The 27,240-nt window shown below is 47.8% G+C and overlaps 1 protein-coding gene across 1 annotated transcript in view; it reads right to left on the bottom strand.

Annotated features, from left to right (window-relative positions):
* The window catches only part of LOC137427249 (uncharacterized), a 146,385-nt gene that overhangs the window by 39,870 nt on the left and 79,275 nt on the right, over positions 1–27,240 (bottom strand). Inside the window, exons 2-3 of the mRNA XM_078778534.1 lie at positions 547–696; positions 310–410 (exon numbers count right to left, since the gene is read on the bottom strand). Coding sequence (XP_078634660.1) covers positions 310–410; positions 547–696 — 251 coding nt within the window. The remainder of the gene's footprint in view (positions 1–309; positions 411–546; positions 697–27,240) is intronic.

Raw genomic sequence — 27,240 nt, 5'->3', positions numbered from 1 at the left:
GGAGGGCTAGCCATCGGAGGTGGGGTTGAGGAGAGTGAACCCCCAGTGTTGAGGTGGCAAGCGGCTGACATTAGGAGGAGGTGGCGAGCTGCTGACATGAGAAGGGCACACCGTTCGCTGCCAACATGGGAGTTGGGGTGGGGGTGGGGGGGGGGAGGGAGAACAGTTCGTCAGTGGTGAGGGGCACTCTTTGTGCGAATACAGACAGATATATGGGCAGGGTCATCAAATGGTGTAGTTGCTATCAAATGGCTACCCAATCAAATCAAATTCAATTTTCTTTCAAATTGCCATCCTCGAATTCCTTACCCCGCTGTGTGTGCTGTTTGGAGACGGCAGTCGATTGAACACTGATGATTGTGAGTAACACCAGGAACTGCACCAACTGTCTTTCTGTACTCTGTCACAATCTGTAAAATGAACACCACTGGCACTTCACAAAACAAACACACACACACACACACACACACACACACACACACACACACACACACACACTTTATATCAACGAGTGCATTCACATTCAATATTAACTCTCCCATATACCTCGCAGCAGCGTCTTCAGGTTGGACTGGGCCTCGTTCTCGAGGGCTTGCATGCTGGCAGGCCGCGAAACGGGCAGAAACATCTGTTCGTGCTGTGGCCAAGGGGCATGGTAGTGATTTGGTTTTTTCTTTTGCTCCAACCTGGGGGCATCTTTGGGTGGGTGGTGGTGAGAATGGGGAGGGGAGGGGAGGGTGCAACCTTACTCGATGGTAAGAAATAAAATGGTGATGAAGCACCTACTTTGGTTTCTACCTATACCTGCACCTGTCTCGGTTCCACAAAGGCAAAACCACTGAACATCTCGGTCACAGAGATCATCTCATGCAGACATCATTAGAGTACAAGAAAGGCTAAAATAATCCAGATGTATTGCTTAGCACCGCTCCATTCTCACCAGTTACATCTGCACATATACACTACATTCAGAAAGTATTCACACCCCTTGACATTTTCTTATTAAAGCCTGAATTTAAAATGGATTAAATTGAGATTTTTGTCACTCATCTACACATAAATACCCCATAATGTCAGTGAAAATTTTATTTTAGAAAATAATTAAAAAAGAATTACAAATGAGAAAACAGACATATCTAATTTACACGGGTATTAAACCCTCCTCCCCCTCCCCCTGCAGTCATTACATCGTAGAAGCACCTTTGGCAGCGACTACAGCTTCGAATCCCTTTTGATAAGTCTATCAATTGTGCACATCTGGATTTGGGGAGTTTCTCCCATTCTTCCTTGCAGATTTACTCAACTCTGTCAAGTTAAATGAGGAGCGTTGATGAACAGAAATCTTCAAGTATTTCCACATTCGGCATTTCCACAAGTCTGAGCTTTTGTTCGGCTACTCAAGAACTTTCACATTCTTGTTCTGAAGCCACTCCAGTGTTGCTCTGGCTGTATGCATGAGATCATTGTCCTGTTAGAACGTAAATCTTCACCACAGTCCAAGGTCTTTTGCACTTTGAAGCAGGTTCTCCGCAAGGATTTGTCTGTATTTGGCTCCATCCATTGTTCACTCTACCGTTACAAGTCTCCCAGTCCCTGCCACTGAAAAGCATCCCCATAGCATGATGCTGCCATCACCATGCTTCACGGTAGGGGTGGTGTTAGATGGGGGTGATCAGCTGTGCTCGGTTCCTCCAGACGTAGCGCTTTGCTTTCAGGCCGAAAAATTCAATTTTCCTCTCATCAGACCAGAATATTTTGCCTCGTGTTATCGGTCTTTCACGTGTCTTTTTGTAAACTCCAGGTGTGCCACCATGTGACTTTTCCTCAGGGTTGGCTTCCATCTGGCCACTCTCCCATCAAGTTTAGATTTGTGAAATGCTGCAGAGACTGTTGTCCCTCCGGCAGGTTATCTCAGCGAAGGAACTCTGTAGTTCTGTCAGTGTGGTCATTGGGTTCTTGGTCACCTCCTTGAACAAGGTCCTTCTTTCCCGGTTGCTCAGTTTGGTCGGATTCCCAGTTCTAGGAAGAGTCTGGCTAGTTCCATATTCTTTCCATTTCCTGATGATGGAGCTCACTTTGTTCTTGGGAACTTTCAACACTAGAAATTATTTTATCTCAGAGTTCTACGGACAGTTCCTTGTACTTCCTGGTGGAGTTTCTGCTCTGACATGCACTGTCCACTGTGTGACCTTATATAGAAAGGTATGTTTCTTTCTTAATCATGTCCAATCAATTTAATTGGCCACAGGTGGACTCCAACTTGTATAGACATCTCAAGGAAGAGCAAAGGAAATTGGATGCACCTGAGCTCAATTTGGAGTGTCATAGCCAAGGGGTTGAATACCTATTAAATCAATATATTTCAGCTTTTAGTTTTGAATTATTTTGTAAAGATTTCTGTAATACATATGAGATATGAGAGCCTACCTGGTCTGGGGCTAACCCCGCTCTAGCAGGGAAAATGGCCTTTAAAATGCATGTTGTGTTTGTGTTGTTGTAAAGATTTCTGTAAAATTCTGTAAAAATAAAAAATAAAAACGAATTCCTTTTTGACATTATGGGATATTATGTGTAGATGAGTGACTAAAAAATCCCAATTTAATCCATTTTAAATTCAGGCTGAAACAACAAAATGTGAAGCAGTCAAGGGGTGTGAATACTTTCTGAAGGTACAATATATACACAGTTATGTCTGCACATGCATGTACAGTTATGTCTGCACATGCATGTACAGTTATGTCTGCACATGCATGTAGTTACATCTGCACGTGCATGTACAGTTCATATCTGCACATGTATCAAAGAGTACGGTAGTACTCTCTATGTAGGGATGGCGCGGAAAAAAACGTCGCTCCCATCTGCTACATGCAAAACTAAAGTTGGATTATCTTCTTTAAAAACTCGCTTAAGCTACATATGAGAGCCTACCTGGTCTGCTCAGTTGATTGTTGAGGTAGGGATCCCTTTTAAGTTCTCCAGACAAAGGCAAAAGCAAAATAAAGTGAAAAACGGGATCGGTCAAACCCGGGAATTAATCTTCTTGTTCATAATAATAATAATAATAACAATAATCTTCTTCAGACGGCATATTTCCGAGCTGCCTCTGTCAATGGCAATGATTCTGCTACCATTCGATAGAGTTTTACTTCCTGCAACATCCTTTGGTATTGTTATCAATTTGGGTAGAGTGATTTATAGAGTCAGATAGATCTGTATAGGTAGGTACTCGACTGTCGCGATAGGGAATCTACCTGTAATAAGTTATATGGTTAGCCGGATGTCGGTATAAGCTGTATTGGTGTCCCCGCCACGAAGGGGTGGGGCATGCTAAGTAGTACAGGGATTATGGATAAGATTCCTTTGTGCGTCGTCCCCTCTGTCGTCAAACCTGTGTCCCTTATGGCAATACACACTCACATAGACACCAGATAGATCCCTTAGAGCACACATTAAATAATTCCTTCCCCTTACACTGACTGACCGGAAAGACAAGCAGGCAGCGGCCGCGTACAACACTGGCGTGGGCGTCAGGCATCGAGCAAGGCTGGGAGCCACGCCCAGGAGGACTGTTGATTGGCCAGGGGGAGGGGCAAGCAACAGCACAGGGCGGGAAGCACTTGGCCAATGGGAGGGCACCAGGGCAGTCAGAATATTCGAGAGGTCGAGAGACGAGGCTCTGATTGGGAACGCGCCAGAATTGACGTCACCCGCGAGGTGACAAAAGGACTCGCTGGACGACATTTTCTCTCTTCGCGCTAGACCCCTTCGTGTTGGAGATCGCCATTCGCCCTCTTTTTGCCTCTACGCTGGACCCATCGTGCTTGCTCTTTCTTTTTGCATGGATCCTTCGTGCTTCGCTCTTGGAGATCTCTCAGCGCACGGAGCTCTTAGCTGGTTCGTCGTGGTGCTCGGAGCGAGCGGGACCTCGCGTGCGGCAGACGGGCTGGGAGCGAGGTGTGCCGCTGAGCAGACGAGGCCGGGGCCTACCTGGTGGCGTGCGCTCGGGGCCTAGCGGAGCGCACGAGCGAGGCGGACAGAGGTTTCTTCGCGCCACTGGAGCCTAGACGATTCCGGACAACACACTGCAGACTACTGACAGATAAGGCCGCACCCCACAGAACATTACACGACGGGACAGTTATTTTATGTAATTCATTCCTTTGTCTCGTATTTGGAAGTCGGTGTGCGGGATCCCGATTTAGGAAAATTATTTATCTTCCGTCGCGTTTCATTGGCTTGGGTTTGAAAAAAATAATTGTCTTTGTACATTTTACCTCCCGTGTTCGTTGAGTTACTTTCCCCTGCAGGATCGGAGCTGCCGTCGGATTACAGGTACGCGCTTCCGCTTCTTCCCCTTCATTCTTCCTCCCCGTGCTTGTAGTCGAATCCGTATTTGGTCATCGCCTCAGGTAAGCCCGTTTGGTCATCCGCGAGCCCTGGTGTTAACCGAAGCAATCGCGCGACAGTATTATAATTCTCGTAGCTTTAAAGGATTCCATGAATAGTCTGGAAAACGACATTCCTATGTGGGGACTGGGGTAGAATGGGACTGGGGTAGGCGTGGCTATGACTGTCAATCAGCTTGATGGGGGCGGAGCCCCTAGACACATTTGCCTCAGTGTTGGCGTTATGCGTGATAATGTTATGTGGGATCAAATAATCTCAGCAGAAATATCATGTCTCGGGAAATGCCTTGTTTTTCATCGTTACATTTATGAAAATAAAATAATAGCGAGGTTCCAGTGCTACACACCGCACACGGAACACATGATCACGATCCCTCCAGTCACGGGTCAAGGTAAAAGCAAACCACGTGATCAATAACCACCTCAAGTCACGGTTTCTCGGCAGCAGATACGCTACGGTGGAGTATCACTGATGCCGTCGAAAATAACATCTGCTATAAATGGAGGTGTGTGTGTGTGTGTGTGTGTGTGTGTGTGTGTGTGTGTGTGTGTGTGTGTGTGTGTGTGTGTGTGTGTGTGTGTGTGTGTGTGTGTGTGTGTGTGTGTGTGTGTGTGTGTGTGTGTGCGCGCGCGCGCACGCATGTGCGTCATACTTTTTGACGTCAATTAAATAAGTACTATTCAAATGTACCTTTTGAGCCTCGAGACTGCTGAGACCCCTTAGACCTTGGAAGACCCTTTAACCCAGATGATCCAAAAGTCCTTGATGACCCAAAAGACCCAGATCACCCAAAAGTCCACGAGGACCAAAAAGTCCTTTAAATTACCCAAATGTCCCCAAGGACCCAAATCACCCAAAAGTCCCCAAGGACCCAAATCACCCAAAAGTTCCCAAGGACCCAAAGGTCATTGATGACCCAAAAGACCCACATGACTCAAAAGTCACCAAAGACCCAAAAGTCCCCGAAGATCCAAAAGTCCCCAATTAAAATTTGGTCCAATGGACCAACGGGGCCCCTAGTTTAATAAGTTTTGAACTGACATTTAGTGATCCTTTCATCTTTGTTTTGGCATCCTGCATCACCTGGAGTGGTCAATGGTCAATTAATTAATGTTTCAATATAAAGATCCTAGTTTCCTTATGTATATGCCCTCTTACCTATGGCTACTGGGATTGGGGATTTGGGAGAGGAACGTGGAAGCAGGGGGTGAGGGGAAAGGGGAGGTGAGGGGAAAAAGGGGGGGGGGGGGGGGAAGAGGGAAAATTATTTATGCCAGACACCCTTAGTGCACCACTGGTGAGCACGTCTATAAAGTTTGTACTATAACATTTGTAAATCAGTAGTAGAACATCATCCGTCAGATATAATTATTCAGACGGTGTATTTCTCAGCTGGGCCTCTCTCAATGGCAATGACTGGAGTTTTACCTGGTGCAGAATCCTGTGTTATAATTTGTTTCTCCAGTTAAATATTTACAGACACTCTGAGAGCGTGTTCTCTCGTGCTCAACTGAGGCCAACGTAGTTTGGCAAGGCCACGCCCTTCTCCACGCCTACTCGATCAACCCTGAACCTTGCTATGCGCATGCGCAGATAAGAAAGCGTGTCACGTGTACAGTGTGTTTGACTAACGTTTTTCTGATGATTTATCGTGCATGTATTTTTTGTCTGGCGAGAATCTACTCAAGTATTACCGAGGTCTTCTGATTTCCCAGAACCAGGATTTGGATACAACAGATAAATACTTATATCTTGTCTTGATAAAGTTCTTAATTGAAGTTAATTTTACAAAACTATTGTCAGAGTGCGCACTGGCAAATCTCGACTCTACGTACTAATGTAGGGATGACGTGGATAAAAAGTGTCGGCCCCACCCACTGATACAAAACGAAAGTTGGAGTATCTTTTCGTACTCTCGTAGTAGTTTATCGAGGACACTTGCAGTTCGAGTGTATAATAAGTTTTATTGACACCTCAAGTGAACAAAACAGTACCACGAGTGTCTTTCATGTCCGGCCGTATATAAATAAATTCCTCTCCAGAGCTCCGCCCCTCCCCTCTGTCCCCACCCTATTGGTTAGAGGGAAACCACACCAGTTATTTTGACATTTATAAGTGCAGGTCCTTGTGTGGCATGAGGCTGGATGAATACATTACTCTTTGAGAAACGAGCAACAAGACAGAGCTGCAAGATACAGTGAGGGTTACGTAAGACAATATAGGAACATGTGCAGTGTTTGACCTTGCTGACTAAGATATCTTGACACTTTTGCTCCAAGGTTGGGTATCCTCTGAGTACCATATACCATTGTGTTATATCACATTGTAAAACATGACAGAAACAAGTGAATAAAAAAATTAATGCGAAATTAAAAAGGCAATGTAGGGATGACAAACGACAGTCTAAAAAAAGGCCCTAAACAAGATAAGGATGATATTGGTTTAGAGAGTAGCTAACAGGATTGCAATCACATAACAATCCCTACATCACTGCCTCATTTACACTTCATCAACAAGAAAGAGCAGAGATTGCAAACCCTCGCCAAGATGTATTTTCAGTGGTTGTTCAGGCTTTTGTGTTGAAACAAATATGGCGGCCAAACCACGTGACTGATGACGTCATCATTATTTTTTTTCTAAACTAATTTATTCCTAGATAATGCTGAAGAAATTTCATCTTGATCGGATGAAGTTTTGTACTTGTCGAATTATGACATCATTATGGAGTAACCTATGACATCGTCATTAACATATTTTATTCCCCATGGAGAGTTCTTTACAATGAGCCATGTCTCAATTTTTTCTATTCAGTGCTTTCGGAGATTATAGAGGTGCAATGTTTTTCTGTTTTTCCACGATGGCGGCCGAACCACGTGACCCATGACATCATTATCATTAAAATAAATTATACAGACTGGAGTTATACCTATTGTGAAAATTTCCTGTCAATCGGACCAACGGTTGCAGAGAAAATCATATTTATTCTGTGCGGACAAACAAACAAACAAACAAATGGACTCAAATGCAATACCCTCTCCTCAGGCGAGGGTAATTATTGCTTCAAGCTTCGAGAAACTCCACTGGTTACCACAGTACTTGATTACTCTTGTAGTGTAGCCACATACTGAGACTACAAATTAGCAGCCTGAGTACAATGTTATAATATCAGTACATGATCATCAACTTCTTACAAACTGCATGGACATCTCTAATAACAGCATTATATATATATATATATATATATATATATATATATATATATATATATATATATATATATATATATATATATTGTTGCGGATCCGCCGCCAGCCTTCTCCCCTTACCGAGGGGGGATTAGTCCCCTTGTCTTTGACTGGCCTGGCGGGACCCGGGACCTGTGACGTCCCTTCCGGACAGCGCGAAATAGGGTATTAGGACCAAATTCGCTATTACCTAAATACTAGCGCTGCCCTGGAAGCGAGGAAATAAGACCCGCACGAACCACCTGTGTTGGTGATACGCCGAGCGGTTTGCGTACACGTGACTCGCGCTATTATTAATTACTAGACCCCGATTCAAGTGGTTCTTATTCGTACCATGCTTAGTCAATGGCGAAATCACAAAGGTGATCGAATTGGAAAGGAAGAACAGGTTTTATTTACACTATACAATGTTTCAAGAAAAAGGGGACACAGAGCAGCCTTATACAGTCTTACTTAATACCCAGGACAAACGGGCCCGTCACACACACATACACACACACACACACACACACACACACACACACACACACACACACACACACACACACACTCACACGGGGCTTGCTGATGAGCAGGTTGATGTTCACCGCATCCAGGGATGGCTCCCGTGCAGCCCTCTCTCCGGTCCCCGGCACGTCCCGTGTAGATGGAAGGAGGAGAAGGCAGGAGCTCTCTGCGTGTCGTCTTGTACGGAGCGAGTTATCACGGGGCGGACGGTAGGGGGCAGGCTCTGGTGCGGCTGGCGGTTAATCACTCGCAGGTTTATCCGCGTCTACTCGCGTGGCTGAAGTAGGCGCCATTTGCCACCGGCGCGTCTGGCTGCAGCCGTGTACTCGTATCGCTAACGCCTCTCCTTCTTCCCCTCTGGCGTGTACGTAATATGGCGAGTTACAGTTCAAAGCCTCAAAGTGAGCGAGTCCTCAAATCCTTCAACGTCCTGCTTGTACAACGAAGTCCTCCCAAGTCCTTCTCCCTCAAAGTCCTCTCTCTCTCAAGCTCCCTCTCTGTAAGTCCTCTCGAGGGCTTTGCGCAGCGACTTATATAGGCACGCCCCGCGAACCTCCTCAAACTTACCAGACACGCCTCACCACGCCCTCTCACGCCATGCCGCTAGAGCCCTGATTGGCTGGTGGCTCTTACCGTCATCGCCTCTGACGCTCTGCCTCGACTCCGCCCCGACCTCAACGCCGGCCCCACCCTACCTCGTGTTACTCGACTAGTGGACAGCCAATGCTTAACAAACTGAGCGGGCAGCCAATGCTTAACAAACTGGATCGAGGCTAGGGTGGCTGGGAAATCGGTGGCAAGTAAAGCCTATTTTCTGTCTTTACACAACGCAGGCACTAAGAGGGGAAATGACCTATTCGTACACATACTAAGACATAACTATACTACAATTGGGCCTATGTTGCTCGTGTGACTAACTATGGGGGGCAACCCGTTAACCTTTAATGACTTCAATGTGCCAATCTCAAAACCGTAGCAATATATATATATATACACTACCGGTCAAAAGTTTTAGAACACCTCAATTTTTCCAGTTTTTATTGAAATTTAAGCAATTCAAGTCCAGTTAGTAACCTGAAATGGTACAAAGGTAAGCAGTAAACTGCTCGAGGTTAAAAAAAAAAGTTGACGTTAGCAAAAACGGGAAAATAATGTAAATTGCGCAGTTATCTATCTATAATTCCAGTAATCTCTGTGTGTTTGTTTGTTTGTTTGTCTGTGACCGCTGTTTCTCGACAACCACGGGTCCGATATACTTTAAACTTGCCAGGTATATTGCTGGGGACCCGAGGATGTGCCTTTTCAAGGTTTCATATTAATCGGACAATTACTTACCGAGCTATGTACAAAAAACGATTCAACCAATCAGAGAGCAGCGAGCTATCGCGTGTGCCGAACGTGGCGAACACACTCTGCCTCGGATGGCACATTTGAGAGCGTATTCATTTATTTCACGTTTGCAAACTATGTTGGCGTTAAACTATGTTTTAAAACTAATAAAAACCATTTCATGTAAATAGAGGGGGGGGGGGGGGGGGGGATTGTCACTGTACTCGCAAGCCGTTCGCCGTTCGCTTTGGCGTTGCGAATGGACCAAAACATTTCATGGACCAAACCATTTCATGTAAAGCGTTCGCCGTTCGCTTTGGCGTTGCGAATGGACCAAAACATTTCATGGACCAAACCATTTCATGTAAATAGAGGGGGGGGGGGGGATTGTCACCGTACTCGCACCCACGTACCCACGTACGGGCATTGCACCCACGTACGGGCATGCCCTAGTCTATCTATAATTCCAGTAATCTCTGTGTGTATGTTTGTATGTTTGTATGTTTGTATGTCTGTATGTCTGTGACCGCTGTTTCTCGACAACCACGGGTCCGATATACTTTAAACTTGCCAGGTATATTGCTGGGGACCCGAGGATGTGCCTTTTCAAGGTTTCATATTAATCGGAGAAGTAGTTACCGAGCTATGTCCAAAAAACGATTCAACCAATCAGAGAGCAGCGAGCTATCACGTGTGCCGAACGTGGCGAACAGACTCTGCCTCGGACGGCACATTTGAGAGCGTATTCATTTATTTCACGTTGGAAAACTATGTTGCCGTTAAACTATGTTTTAAAAACAATTAAAACTAATTTGCGATTCATCGTAACTGCGATTTGCGACCTTCCGGACAGTGAAGACTGCACTTCCGGCAGCCAATCACAGAACGCGTTGTTGCGTAGGCGTGGCCGATGTGAGAGCGAGCCGAGCCGAGCGCGTGCGCCATTATGGTTCGTAATTCGATTTCTTCCGGAGAAAATAATAATTTCTCGATTTCTTATGCGCATTATTTCTCCCAATTCAGTCAAAGCGAAGAGCGTTGTTTTTTTTGTTTACGGGCGTACGGGCGGGGTAGAGCGTACGGGTAGCGTTTTTTTTTTTTTTTGGCAAGGAACGGGCACCCACGTACGGGCATGCCCTAGTCTATCTATAATTCCAGTAATCTCTGTGTGTATGTATGTCTGTATGTTTGTCTGTGACCGCTGTTTCTCGACAACCACGGGTCCGATATACTTTAAACTTGCCAGGTATATTGCTGGGGACCCGAGGATGTGCCTTTTCAAGGTTTCATATTAATCGGAGAAGTAGTTACCGAGCTATGGCGATTTCTTTACCAAACTCCGCAAGCCGTTCGCTTTGGACCAAACCATTTCATGTAAATAGAGGGGGGGGATTGTCACCGTACTCGCAAGCCGTTCGCTTTGGCTTTGCGAATGGACCAAACCATTTCATGTAAATAGAGGGGGGGGATTGCCACCGGACCAAACCATTTCATGTAAATAGAGGGGGGGGGGATATAATTTTAGATATATATATAGTACGGGCATGCCCTAGTATTGTAAATTGCACAGTTTCCTACACCATCAAAAGGCACTTGAAAACTGGAGGAAACTCTGACAGGAAGAGGTCTGGCAGACCCAAAGCCACAACAGAATCAGAAGACAAGTTTCTAAGAGTCAACAGCTTGCGTGATAGGCGGCTCACAGGACAACAGCTTCAAGCACAGCTTAACACTGGTCGAAGTAAGCAAGTCTCAGTTTCAACTGTGAAGAGAAGACTTCGAGCTGCAGGTGTGACAGGTCGAGTGGCAGTAAGAAAACCATTGCTAAGATGGCAAAATAAGAAAAAGAGGATTGCCTGGGCCATGAAGCACCGCCAGTGGACGACTGAAGACTGGAAGGTCTTATGGACCGATGAATCAAAATTTTAAATATTTGGTTCATCACGCAGGGTTTTGTACGCCATCGAGTAAGCGAAAGGATGGTTCCTCAGTGTGTGACACCAACTGTCAAGCATGGAGGAGGAAGCGTGATGGCCTGGGGCTCTTTTGATGGATCCAGAGTCGGCGACTTGCACAGAGTGACTGACACCCTGAACCAAAAGGGCTACCACAGCATTTTGCAGCGCCATGCAATACCCCCTGGTATACGCCTAGTTGGTCAGGGGTTCATCCGACAGCAAGATAATGACCCTAAACACACCTCCAGGCTATGTCAAAACTACCTTTGAGGAAAAGAACAAGACGGTAGGCTTCAAATCATGGAATGGCCAGCACAGTCTCCAGACTTAAACCCCATCGAGCTTATTTGGATGAACTGGACAGAAGGGTGAAAGCAAAGCAACCTACAAGTGCAACACATTTGTGGGAACTTCTGCAACAGTGTTGGGAAGAACTTCCCAAACAATATTTGATTTCCATTGTAGAAAGAATGCCACGAGTGTGTTCGGCGGTTTATATACACAAAGAATTAAGTTAAGCACCCCCCCCGTTTTTTTACAACCTCGCACATTACAAGTTTGTTGTCGTCAAAACAGTGTAATATACCCATGATATTGCTATATTTTCTGGAGAAGTGATATTATGGTCACATAAAAACATAACAATCATGCCGTTTTCAATATTTTATTCTGAATAATTTAAGGTGAAAATTTTTGGGAATTTTAGGCATATTTGCACCTCAATTTAAGTATGGAGCTATAGGTCCATCACGGACAGTGTGGATGTCGTTTATGTTTTCTAACGTACAGTCATTGTTCTGAGAAGACCTCTAGCGATCTTTGCGTCAATAACGTGTGTAGGACCCACGTGATCGGATCACTGACTCAACCCTACGTCTCATAGACCCTGTGTATCTGCATTTCATCAATGGATAATTGCTAATGTCATACCAATCATTATTTGATCTCACATACCTTAGAATATATGCCAATGTATACATATACACAAAGAATATATATTAGGGGGTGCTTACCTTAATTCGTTGTGTAGGGGTGCTTAACTTAATTCTTTGTGTATATATCGGCAAAAGGTAGCTACTTTGCTGAATCAAAAATTTAAATTAAATTTTGTTTAACAAAATGATTCGATGATTTCTTTTTTATCTCCAATTGTTTATTTGTTCTATACTTAATTTCAGAGTACATTGAGACATTAAACTGCATAAATTTCAATAAAAACTGGAAAAATTGAGGTGTTTGAAAACGTTTGACCGGTTGTGTGTGTGTGTGTGTGTGTGTGTGTGTGTGTGTGTGTGTGTGTGTGTGTGTGTGTGTGTGTGTGTGTGTGTGTGTGTGTGTATATATATATATATATATATATATATATATATACACAAAGAATTAAGTTAAGCACCCCTACACAACGAATTAGGGTAAGCACCCCCTAATATATATTCTTTGTGTATATGTATACATTGGCATATATTCTAAGGTATGTGAGATCAAATAATGATTGGTATGACATTAGCAATTATCCATTGATGAAATTGAGTGATCAAAGTGAAAAAAAGTGATTGGTTGAGTCAGTGATCCGATCACGTGGGTCCTTCACACGTTATTGACGCAAAGATCGCTAGAGGTCTTCTCAGAACAATGACTGTACGTTAGAAAACATAAACGTCATCCACACTGTCCGTGATGGACCTATAGCTCCATACTTAAATTGAGGTGAAAATATGCCTAAAATTCCCAAAAAATTTCACCTTAAATTATTCAGAATAAAATATTGAAAACGGCATGATTGTTATGTTTTTATGTGACCATAATATCACTTCTCCAGAAAATATAGCAATATCATGGGTATATTACACTGTTTGGACGACAACAAACTTGTAACGTGCGAGGTTGTAAAAAAACGGGGGGGGTGCTTAACTTAATTCTTTGTGTATATATATATACATACATATACAGTGAAACCTTGACTTACGAGTTTAATTCGTTCTGTGACTGAGCTCGTAACTCAATTTGCTCGTTTCTCAAATTAAATTTCCCCATTAAAATGAATTGAAATGCTATTAATCCGTTCCAGCCCCCAAAAAACCACACCAATTTTTTTTGAAATATATATATATAAATATCTCGCGCTTTATATTTCACCTGGATGCAGCATACAAGTTGGCAGGATGGCCTGGACTGGAGGTACGCACACTTGACTCTAAACTGTCCAGCCTGGGTTTGAATCCCGACCCAGCTATAACCTGTCATGTCGGTGTTTCACAGGCAGGGTGATTCATCAATGTGTGTACCGCTAAACTGGGCGCCCCGTTTGCGTCCCATTAGTTGTTGGATGTTAAGGATCTCACCGTGTCTTCCACAAAGAGAAGGCGAGCTATCGCCGGCACTCTGAACAAGTTGTGGCCTGGCATGCTCTTCTCCTCTGCCGTTATATACGTCCTCCTCGGCATCTTTTTCCAGAAGAGCCCTGTCTCGTCACAGTTGAAGATTTGCTGGGGGATGTATCCTTCGGCTTCTATCAGTTCGGCATAAGTTATAATAAAATCTTCAGCTGCCTTCACATCCGAGCTTGCTGCCTCACCATGCCCGATGACGGAGTGAATGCCGGTCCTCTTCTTAAAATTATCAAACCATCCCCGACTGGCTTTGAATGACTCTTCCGATGCCTCGTCCGTTGATGTTCCCGCCGTCTGCTGCACCAAATCCCCGTAAATGTCTCGTGCCTTCTCACAGATGATGCTCTCGGTCACGGTATCTCCTGCGAGCTGCTTCTCCGTCAACCACACAAACAACAACTTCTCCATCTCTTCATGGACAGAGGTCCGGAGCTTTGAAATAATCTTAACGCCCTTGGCTGGCGTTATAGCCTTTATCGACTCCTCCTGCTTCAAAATCGTACATATCGTAGTACTACGATCGTACTGCCTCGCCAGGTCGACAACACGCACACCTCGCTCATGTTTTTCGATGATTACGTGTTTTATATCCAAGCTCGCTCGCTCGTAACTCAGATCTCGGCTCGCATCACAAAGCAAAAAATCGACCGAGCGACGGCTCGTATCTCGGACAACTCGTAAGTTGGTGCACTCGTAAGTCAAGGTTTCACTGTATATATATATATATATATATATATATATATATATACACAGACTTGGCATTTAATATGGAATATTTTTTTTGTGGGGGTGAACTTAGTTTTCAAGATGACTTAGAACCAAAAGTTCATTAGAATTATGTTGAAATTATTCTAGATTTTGTTAATGTGACCTTTAAAAGAAACAAAAACAACATTTGACATTTTGAAGTAAATAAATTGATCCTTGAAAGTGATGTAAACTGATATCGAACTCAATTCATGGACAGTACTGTGTTAAACTTCTGTACGTTTTCCAGAAGTATCTCTTTATTTTGCACATTAGCCAAAAAAAATTTCAACAAAAGTTAAATTATGACTGGGATTACGGACAGTAAAATTACAGTTCAGTACTTCGTGTAACCCCCACGAGCATTCAGGAGAGTACGTACATGTCGAGGCATGCTGTTCACGAGATTTGCCAAGGTTTGGACAGGAATCACTTGCCATGCAGTGACAATAGTCTGCTGCAATTCACGCACAGAGGTCGGCTGCTGGTCCAAGTTGTCGATTTGACGCGTTAATTCTGCCCACAAGTTCTCTATCAGATTCATATCCGGGGACATGGCAGGCCACTCCATATGCTCGACACCACGGTCAGCAAGAAAATGTTGGATCATGCGAGCACGATGAGGCCGTGCATTGTCATCTTGGAAGACAAAGTTTCCTCGAAAGGCTGCACAAGCAAATGGAAGCAATGTTTCTTCCAGAATGGCCCTGTACTTGAACTGGTTCAGGTTTCCATTCAGAACAACCAGGTCAGTTTTGCCCCCTGCATGAAAAGCAGCCCAAACGGTCACCCCACCACCTCCAGCTTGGACTCTTGGCACTATACAATCTTTGTTGTAGGCTTCATGCACTTGTCTGCGCACTCGGTTGCGGCCATCTCGATGATAGACCAGAAATCTAGACTCGTCACTGAAGGTCACGTGATCCCAGTGTCCTGGCTGCCATTGACGGTGCTCTCTGGCCTACTGCAATCGACGCTGGCGGTGTTGTCTGGTCAGGCGTGGCTTTCTCAGGGGACGCCTGGCACGATAGCCTGCTTGAACCAGTCGTTGGTTGACTAGCCTTCTGGATACAGGCACATTTGTCAGTTGCTGCCACTCAGCTCGAAGCCGATTAGCTGACTTTACGGCCATTGCAGACTAACCGGTGCAGCTGGCGATCATCTCTCCTTGTGGTTCTGCGGGGACGTCCTGGGCTCGGTATTGGAGTAGGGACACCCCTCTGAGCATTTCGTTTCAGGATCTTTGACACCTGACCTTGAGTGATGCCATACTGCCGAGCAATAGCACGCTGTTTCATGCCAGAATTTCGTAAAGCCACCACTCCATGACAAACAGCATTGTCGAGTTGACGGACCATCTCCAGAGGAAGCGGCAATAACTTTTGTCGACGTGCAGCAGTTTTCCACTAATACAGAATGCAACAGCCCTTATATACACGATTGTGAAGCCAATCGTCAAATGTACCTGTCCTTACATTTTGTCACGCCACCTGTGATATTTTCCTGTTATTGACCTCTTGCTGTGAAAGACAGTGACATGGTTCTTTTAACAAAGAAATCACCGAAGCGTAAAAGAAACTCACCAGATTGATATACTGAGTTCAGAAAGTAAACCCAAGTCAAGAAAAAAAAAATTCCATATTAAATGCCAAGTCTGTGTGTATATATATATATATATAATATATTGTTACGGACCGCGGATAAGATGTTGGTTTTGCCGAGCGGAGGCCCTGCGGCCCTAACAGTTACCCCGACTAACCCGATTCCCGAACGTTGGCCGGATCGCGCCACAGATATTCAATATGGAAAAGACAAAAGCGACACGGATGTGAAGACGAAATAATAGGGAATACGAATATAATTTATTTACTATTTACAGGCTCAAAAGTAACCAAGGAGAAGGAAGGATAATGAAATAAAATAGACAGAGGGACGGACCAGAAGGACACAGTGAAAATCGCTAGCTTATCTATGCAGTTTTAATTAACCCAGGGACAGAACAAACAAGGACAGACTCATGCGGGGAATGATGATAGGACTGGCGGGAGATGGATGGCTGGAGGGAGAGGAAGGTCCAAGGGTACTGCAGCACGATCGGCAGTGCCGTTTCCTCAAAACTGCCGTCAAGGCCCCAAGCTGATGTTGTTGCTGCTGTGGCCGCCGCTGCTGCTGCTGTGTCTGCTGCTGTGTCTGCTGCTGCTGCGGTGGACGTCGCGCGCTTTGCCAGGACTCGTCTGATTCAACCACACAACTTGCTTCTTGCCCAACTCTCTTGCTTGGTCCAACTTTGGCGAGCAAGGCGACGAATAGCAGGCGTTGTGCTTCCCTGGATGATCTTCTGGATGATCTCTTTTTGGACAAGAATCGCTGCTGGATGATCTCATGCAGTACCTTGCGCGCGCTTTTTATAGCGCCTCTGGCGATCAAGCCGCCGGCCTTTAGGACACGCCCCTCGGTGTGCTCACCTCGGCCCTGGTTGGTCGCGCGACCCTCTGGCTCCGCCCTTGATGACGACGGGCGGGCACGGCCTTCTTCCCTGACCCGAGCACATGTTCAATGGTGGTTTTGGAGGGGATGTAATTGGCAATCGAGGCTTGGCAATGATGAAAGGGGGGTGTGAAAGGAATCTACTCTATTTCACTTGGTGCAATGGAGTGTCATCTTAATGGGAGAGAAGGCCTTACCCTAATACACATAATAAAGATATAACTATCAACCAGGGGGAAATCTATGATTGGCTGACGTGTATGCTTTATGGACTAATTATGGGACGCCCTTTGACCTTTACACAACACTGGAGGCAGGAGGGTCCAGAATCAAGCAATATTAATAAAACACACAATAAAAAAAAATACAATCCTCATATCCACAACAATATATATATATATATATGTTGATAAAAAATAAAAGTAGGAAAGACAACTGAAGCTGCAAGAAGTCCCTGAAATTATATAGGAGCTTCTTATACTTATGCAGAAATGAAATATAGGAGCTTCTAATACTTTTAGCTCGGCCAAGCCCAAGACAATAGTCTGGAGGTAGTGATGGAGGGATTATGTGATGGCAATACTGTTAGCTACTCTCTAAACCAACATAATCCTTATCTTGTTTAGGACCTTTTTTTAGACTGTAGTTTGTCATCCCTACATTGCCTTTTTAATTTAGCATAAATTTTTTATTCACTTGTGTACAGTTAAATGTGTACATATTAAAGGTACATTTGCACCCAATGAGGATCTGTAATGCCAGTATGAGCTTCGTGATGCCGGTGTCTTCGTGATGGACCACATACCCCAATCACCATGAGCTCGAGGGCTCCATCATTCGTCCTGCGCAATCGTCTCGGCTTAATTCGCTGAGGCCCAGTAATGGGTCAAAAGGTTGAATCAATAAAAAGTCACTAAGCAATGTCTCCAGCAGCTGCGGCCACATATCGACCCCATTCAGCGTTTACCACGTTTAAATTGATCATTTTTTTTTTTAGTTTACAAAAGAAGATTTCTTACAAATGGTTAATAGAAATAAACTTTACGATTATAACTAATTGTTCCGATAATGTCAAAATGGATAATACTTCGACTTTTGGACAAAGCACATGACATCGGGTTCAAACCCCAACACTCGCTCTGCAAGGTTTCGGGTTCAAACCCCAACACTCGCTCTGCAAGGTTTCGGGTTCAAACCCCAACACTTGCCCTGCAAGGTTTCGGGTTCAAACCCCAACACTTGCCCTGCAAGGTTTCGGGTTCAAACCCCAACACTTGCCCTGCAAGGTTTCGGGTTCAAACCCCAACACTCGCTCTGCAAGGTTTCGGGTTCAAACCCCAACACTTGCCCTGCAAGGTTTCGGGTTCAAACCCCAACACTTGCCCTGCAAGGTTTCGGGTTCAAACCCCAACACTTGCCCTGCAAGGTTTCCGGTTCAAACCCCAACACTTGCCCTGCAAGGTTTCGGGTTCAAACCCCAACACTTGCCCTGCAAGGTTTCCGGTTCAAACCCCAACACTTGCCCTGCAAGGTTTCGGGTTCAAACCCCAACACTTGCCCTGCAAGGTTTCGGGTTCAAACCCCAACACTTGCCCTGCAAGGTTTCGGGTTCAAACCCCAACACTCGCCCTGCAAGGTTTCGGGTTCAAACCCCAACACTTGCCCTGCAAGGATTCGGGTTCAAACCCCAACACTTGCCCTGCAAGGTTTCGGGTTCAAACCCCAACACTTGCCCTGCAAGGTTTCGGGTTCAAACCCCAACACTCGCCCTGCAAGGTTTCGGGTTCAAACCCCAACACTGGCCCTGCAAGGTTTCGGGTTCAAACCCCAACACTCGCCCTGCAAGGTTTCGGGTTCAAACCCCAACACTCGCCCTGCAAGGTTTCGGGTTCAAACCCCAACACTGGCCCTGCAAGGTTTCGGGTTCAAACCCCAACACTGGCCCTGCAAGGTTTCGGGTTCAAACCCCAACACTTGCCCTGCAAGGTTTCGGGTTCAAACCCCAACACTCGCCCTGCAAGGTTTCGGGTTCAAACCCCAACACTGGCCCTGCAAGGTTTCGGGTTCAAACCCCAACACTCGCCCTGCAAGGTTTCGGGTTCAAACCCCAACACTCACCCTGCAAGGTTTCGGGTTCAAACCCCAACACTCGCCCTGCAAGGTTTCGGGTTCAAACCCCAACACTCGCCCTGCAAGGTTTCAGGTTCAAACCCCAACACTTTCCCTGCAAGGTTTCGGGTTCAAACCCCAACACTCACCCTGCAAGGTTTCGGGTTCAAACCCCAACACTCGCCCTGCAAGGCTTCGGGTTCAAACCCCAACACTTGCCCTGCAATGTTTTGGGTTCAAACCCCAACACTTGCCCTGCAAGGTTTCGGGTTCAAACCCCAACACTGGCCCTACAAGGTTTCGGGTTCAAACCCCAACACTTGCCCTGTAATGTTTTGGGTTCAAACCCCAACACTTGCCCTGCAAGGTTTCGGGTTCAAACCCCAACATTTGCCCTGCAAGGTTTCGGGTTCAAACCCCAACACTTGCCCTGCAAGGTTTCGGGTTCAAACCCCAACACTCGCCCTGCAAGGTTTCGGGTTCAAACCCCAACACTCGCCCTGCAAGGTTTCGGGTTCAAACCCCAACACTTGCCCTGCAACGTTTCGGGTTCAAACCCCAACACTCGCCCTGCAAGGTTTCGGGTTCAAACCCCAACACTTGCCCTGCAATGTTTTGGGTTCAAACCCCAACACTTGCCCTGCAAGGTTTCGGGTTCAAACCCCAACACTGCACACTTGCCCTGCAAGGTTTCGGGTTCAAACCCCAACACTTGCCCTGCAAGGTTTCGGGTTCAAACCCCAACACTCGCCCTGCAAGGTTTCGGGTTCAAACCCCAACACTTGCCCTGCAAGGTTTCGGGTTCAAACCCCAACACTTGCCCTGCAACGTTTCGGGTTCAAACCCCAACACTCGCCCTGCAAGGTTTCGGGTTCAAACCCCAACACTCGCCCTGCAAGGTTTCGGGTTCAAACCCCAACACTTGCCCTGCAATGTTTTGGGTTCAAACCCCAACACTTGCCCTGCAAGGTTTCGGGTTCAAACCCCAACACTGCACACTTGCCCTGCAAGGTTTCGGGTTCAAACCCCAACACTTGCCCTGCAAGGTTTCGGGTTCAAACCCCAACACTTGCCCTGCAAGGTTTGCCCGTCAGGAACTTGAGGACAAGCATAATATGAAGTTTCAAACCAATCACAATAATTCATGGTAAATAGTACACGCTTGTACCTGCACTGCTACCTGTGATATTGCACATCATGTTTGCAGTAGTCAAACCACTTGGTGCGTCACAGGGTTCAAATCCAATGACACAGACTGCATGGTCCTTGCGACCGAGCATAGACCAAGGTCTTCGTGACCGAGCGTAGACCGAGGTCTTCGTGACCGAGCATAGACCGAGGTCTTTGTGACCGAGCATAGACCGAGGTCTTTGTGACCGAGCATCCACCGAGGTCTTCGTGACCGAGCATCCACTGAGGTCTTTGTGACCGAGCATCCACCGAGGTCTTCGTGACCGAGCATCCACCGAGGTCTTCGTGACGCACGAATAAATCACATCGATATCTCATAAAATGTTCATGTGATTCCTGAACAAGGTGCTCTCAATACCTTAAACAACTCAGGTAAATCTCCGAACATCTTTGCTTGAATAAATGTCCAAGTTATGTCATGTTCCTCAGACTGTGTACGAGAAGCAAACATTTCATGGAACCCGGTGCTGAGGGTGAACCCGGTGCTGAGGATGAACCCGGTGCTGAGGCTGAACCCGGTGCTGAGGGTGAACCCGGTGCTGAGGATGAACCCGGTGCTGAGGGTGAACCCGGTGCTGAGGATGAACCCGGTGCTGAGGCTGAACCCGGTGCTGAGGGTGAACCCGGTGCTGAGGGTGAACCCGGTGCTGAGGCTGAACCCGGTGCTGAAGCGACACCGACTCTTCCTGCACAAACTCAATACTGACTATTGATCATTTTTCTTGCCCTTCTGACGTTTCATGTACCAAAGAATTCCTTCTGAAACTTCATCTCAGGCCTCGACCCCACGTGGTTTTACCAGAACTACAGCTCAGGAATCAAAACACTCGCTACTAACAACGCACCACAGGTATCCGTGGTGCTGAACGCATGTCCGCTTACCTCGATCGTCACACTCATGGAGAACGCGACACACATCAGCTCCAGGTGCACCTCGGTGCAACGCTTTGCTCTCCGTACTCATCTTATTCCTCTTTCACATCACTCAACCGGCCACGCCTGCAACACGGTACCCCTGAGGGATTGGCACGCCGGCCACGCCTGCATCACGGTACCCCTGGGGGATTGGCATACCGGCCACGCCTGCACCATGGTACCCCTGAGGGATTGGCACGCCGGCCACGCCTGCAACACGGTACCCTTGGGGGATTGGCATACCGGCCATGCCTGCAACACGGTACCCCTGGGGGATTGGCATACCGGCCACGCCTGCAACACGGTAACCTTGGGGGATTGGCATACCGGCCACGCCTGCAACACGGTACCCCTGGGGGATTGGCATACCGGCCACGCCTGCAACACGGTACCCTTGGGGGATTGGCATACCGGCCACGCCTGCAACACGGTACCCTTGGGGGATTGGCATACCGGCCACGCCTGCAACACGGTACCCTTGGGGGATTGGCATACCGGCCACGCCTGCAACACGGTACCCCTGGGGGATTGGCATACCGGCCATGCCTGCAACACGGTACTCCTGAGGGATTGGCACGCCTGCAACACGGTACCCTTGGGGGATTGGCATACCGGCCACGCCTGCACCATGGTACCCCTGAGGGATTGGCACGCCGGCCACACCTGCATCACGGTACCTATTAGGGATTGGCATACCGGCCATGCCTGCACCATGGTACCCCTGAGGGATTGGCATGCCGGCCACGCCTGCACCATGGTACCCCTGAGGGATTGGCACGCCTGCACCACGGTACCCCTTAGGGATTGGCATCGCCTGCATCACGGTACCCTTTAGGGATTGGCATCGCCTGCACCATGGTACCCCTTAGGGATTGGCATCGCCTGCATCACGATACCCCTTAGGGATTGGCATACCAGCCACGCCTGCACCACGGTAGCCCTTAGGGATTGGCATTGCCTGCACCACGGTACCCCTTAGGGATTGCATACCGGCCACGCCTGCATCACGGTACCCCTTAGGGATTGGCATACCGGCCACGCCTGCACCACGGTACCTCTTAGGGATTGGCATCGCCTGCACCACGGTACCCCTTAGGGATTGGCATCGCCTGCATCACGGTACCCCTTAAGGATTGGTATCACCTGCACCACGGTACCCCTTAGGGATTGGCATCGCCTGCATCACGGTACCCCTTAGGGATTGGCATACCAGCCACGCCTGCACTACGGTACCCCTTAGGGATTGGCATCGCCTGCACCACGGTACCCCTTAGGGATTGGCATCGCCTGCATCACGGTACCCCTTAAGGATTGGCATCGCCTGCACCACGGTACCCCTTAGGGATTGGCATCGCCTGCATCACGGTACCCCTGGGGATTGGCATACCAGCCACGCCTGCACCACGGTACCCCTTAGGGATTGGCCTACATCACGGTACCCCTTAGGGATTGGCATTGCCTGCACCACGGTACCCCTTAGGGATTGGCTTCGCCTGCATCACGGTACCCCTTAGGGATTGGCATACCAGCCACGCCTGCACCACGGTACCCCTTAGGGATTGGCATCGCCTGCACCACGGTACCCCTTAGGGATTGGCATCGCCTGCATCACGGTACCCCTTAAGGATTGGCATCGCCTGCACCACGGTACCCCTTAGGAATTGGCATCGCCTGCACCACGGTACCCCCTTAGGGATTGGCATACCGGCCACGCCTGCACCACGGTACCTCTTAGGGATTAGCATCGCCTGCACCACGGTACCCCTTAGGGATTGGCATCGCCTGCACCACGGTACCCCTTAGGGATTGGCATCGCCTGCATCACGGTACCCCTTAGGGATTGGCATACCAGCCACGCCTGCACTACGGTACCCCTGGGGATTGGCATACCAGCCACGCCTGCACCACGGTACCCCTTAGGGATTGGCATCGCCTACATCATGGTACCCCTTAAGGATTGGCGTTGCCTGCACCACGGTACCCCTTAGGGATTGGCTTCGCCTGCATCACGGTACCCCTTAGGGATTGGCATCGCCTGCACCACGGTACCCCTTAGGGATTGGCATCGCCTGCACCACGGTACCCCTTAGGGATTGGCATCGCCTGCATCACGGTACCCCATAAGGATTGGCATCGCCTGCACCACGGTACCCATTAGGGATTGGCATCGCCTGCATCACGGTACCCCTTAGGGATTGGCATACCAGCCACGCCTGCACCACAGTACCCCTTAGGGATTGGCATCGCCTGCATCACTGTACCCCTTTGGGATTGGCATACCAGCCACGCCTGCACTACGGTACCCCTTAGGGATTGGCATCGCCTGCACCACGGTACCCCTTAGGGATTGGCATCGCCTGCACCACGGTACCCCTTAGGGATTGGCATCGCCTGCACCACGGTACCCCTTGGATTGGCATCGCCTGCACCACGGTACCCCTTAGGGATTGGCATCGCCTGCATCATGGTACCCCTTAAGGATTGGCATCTCCTGCACCACGGTATCCCTTAGGGATTGGCATCGCCTGCATTACGGTACCCCTTAGGGATTGGAATACCAGCCACGCCTGCACCACGGTACCCCTTAGGGATTGGCATCGCCTGCACCACGGTACCCCTTAGGGATTGGCATCGCCTGCATCACGGTACCCCTTAGGGATTGGAATACCAGCCACGCCTGCACCACGGTACACCTTAGGGATTGGCATCACCTGCATCACGGTACCCGTTAAGGATTGGCATCGCCTGCACCACGGTACCCCTTAGGGATTGGCACCGCCTGCATCACGGTACCCCTTAGGGATTGGCATACCAGCCACGCCTGCACCACGGTACCCCTTAGGGATTGGCATCACCTGCATCACGGTACCCCTTAAGGATTGGCATTGCCTGCCACGGTACCCCTTAGGGATTGGCATCGCCTGCACCATGGTACCCCTTAGGGATTGGCATCGCCTGCACCACGGTACCCCAAAGGGATTGGCATCGCCTGCACCACGGTACCCCTTTGGGATTGGCATCGCCTGCACCACGGTACCCCTTAGGGATTGGCATCGCCTGCACCACGGTACCCCTTAGGGATTGGCATACCGGCCATGCCTGCACCACGGTACCCCTTAGGGATTGGCATCGCCTGCACCACGGTACCCCAAAGGGATTGGCATCGCCTGCACCACGGTACCCCTTTGGGATTGGCATCGCCTGCACCACGGTACCCCTTTGGGATTGGCATCGCCTGCACCACGGTACCCCTTAGGGATTGGCATCGCCTGCATCACGGTACCCCTTAGGGATTGGAATACCAGCCACGCCTGCACCACGGTACACCTTAGGGATTGGCATCACCTGCATCACGGTACCCGTTAAGGATTGGCATCGCCTGCACCACGGTACCCCTTAGGGATTGGCACCGCCTGCATCACGGTACCCCTTAGGGATTGGCATACCAGCCACGCCTGCACCACGGTACCCCTTAGGGATTGGCATCGCCTGCATCACGGTACCCCTTAAGGATTGGCATTGCCTGCACCACGGTACCCCTTAAGGATTGGCATCGCCTGCACCATGGTACCCCTTAGGGATTGGCATCGCCTGCACCACGGTACCCCTTAGGGATTGGCATCGCCTGCACCACGGTACCCCTTAGGGATTGGCATACCGGCCATGCCTGCACCACGGTACCCCTTAGGGATTGGCATCGCCTGCACCACGGTACCCCAAAGGGATTGGCATCGCCTGCACCACGGTACCCCTTTGGGATTGGCATCGCCTGCACCACGGTACCCCTTTGGGATTGGCATCGCCTGCACCACGGTACCCCTTTGGGATTGGCATCGCCTGCACCACGGTACCCCTTAGGGATTGGCATCGCCTGCACCACGGTACCCCTTAGGGATTGGCATCGCCTGCATCACGGTACCCCTGGGGATTGGCATACCAGCCACGCCTGCACCACGGTACCCCTTAGGGATTGGCCTGCACCACGGTACCCCTTAGGGATTGGCCTACATCACGGTACCCCTTAGGGATTGGCATTGCCTGCACCACGGTACCCCTTAGGGATTGGCATCGCCTGCACCACGGTACCCCTTAGGGATTGGCATCGCCTGCACCACGGTACCCCTTAGGGATTGGCATCGCTTGCATCACGGTACCCCTTAAGGATTGGCATCGCCTGCACCACGGTACCCCTTCGGGATTGGCATACCGGCCATGCCTGCACCACGGTACCCCTTTAGGGATTGGCATCGCCTGCACCACGGTACCCCTTAGGGATTGGCATACCGGCCATGCCTGCACCACGGTACCCCTTAGGAATTGGCATACCGGCCATGCCTGCACCACGGTACCCCTTAGGGATTGGCATCGCCTGCACCACGGTACCCTTTAGGGATTGGCATCGCCTGCACCACGGTACCCCTTCGGGATTGGCATACCGGCCATGCCTGCACCACGGTACCCCTTAGGGATTGGCATCGCCTGCACCACGGTACCCCTTCGGGATTGGCATCGCCTGCACCACGGTACCGCTTAGGGATTGGCATGCTGTGAAACCAAAGCTTGTGCCTGGCAAAGAAATTACCGTATCAAGTGGACCTTGTAAAACAACCACAGCCCCACACGCACAACCACACTCCACCATTACAGGATCATCACAATAAATCGATGGATCTCTGGAATTCCACATCGATATTGGAGCACTCAGAAGGAAAGATTGAAATTCCAGGGGTGAAGACGCATTGCGGGATCTTCCAGGGTGACGACCGTTTGCCCCTCCTGCTTTGCCCTGGACCCACTGACCTCACTAATGAGTAACGCCACTGGACATGGATACATCCTGACATCAAATAAGGGAGCATCCAAACAGACAGGAAAGGTGACATCCACTTTACATGGATGATGAACATGAACGAAAAGGAGTAAAATGGTCAAATTCCGGGGACATCCAAATGGAATTTGGCCGAGATAATTGTATCAAGTGCACATACCAATTAAAATAAAAACAAGTGCAGATACATTCAAAGTACACCGCCCCCTTGCCAAATCATTTAATATCCTCCAGCGCGGCATTGCCAGGGCGCCTCTGGCGCCCGGCAATACCGCAGTGCAGCTCATAGAGACTGTGTTTGGAGGGAGAGGTGTACAATATTTGATTGATTAATTACAAACTTAAAATCAATAAAAGATTGTCATAAAATATTTTCAAAATCAATTGGCTAAAAGCTTAACTAAACCACGAGTGCTTCATCCGAAGATGTAACTTTTAGGAATTTAATTAAATGTCATTAATAAAAAAAATTAAGTAATTCATTTATTAATCAATAAATAATTAATCGATGAATTGATTAATCAATAAATCAAAAATACCCTTTACAGACAAATCATTTGGTTTCTGTAATGTCCATATATCAGCTTCCGAGCTCAAAAGGTGCCTGAGATATTGGCCAGATGAGAAAGAAAATAAATAAATGATTAATAATGAAAATAAATAAATAATAATCGTTAAAAACAAAAAAAAATTTAATCAATTGCCTAATAGAACACATAAACCACCACCATTTCATTTGAATCTGTAACTTAAAAAAAAAAAGAAGTCATTAATCAAATATTTAATTGATTAATTGATTTATCAATAAATCAAAAATATCCTTTGCAGCCAAATCACCTGGTCATTGGCATGTCCAAATATCAGCTTCCTAACTCAAAAGGTGCCTGAGTTAATGGCCAGAAGAGAAAGGAAATGGAAAAGTACGTAATGAATCGCTAATAATTAAATAACTCGTCAATAATTATTGATTAATCAAAAAACAAAAAATACAGTTTTTGACAAAGGACTTGCTCACTATTGTGCCGAAATTTCAGCTTCCTCGCTCAAAGGATGGCTGAGATATCGCCCAGACAAACAAACAAGAAAGCAAGAAAACCGGAGTGAAAACTGAGTACTCCCTTTCAGCG

This window comes from Myxine glutinosa, chromosome 5 (assembly GCF_964187855.1).
Source record: "Myxine glutinosa chromosome 5, kmMyxGlut1.1, whole genome shotgun sequence".
Classification (NCBI taxonomy): domain Eukaryota; kingdom Metazoa; phylum Chordata; class Myxini; order Myxiniformes; family Myxinidae; genus Myxine; species Myxine glutinosa.
Note: the sequence above shows the minus strand (reverse complement) of the source record. Positions and strands in the feature narration are given on the sequence as shown.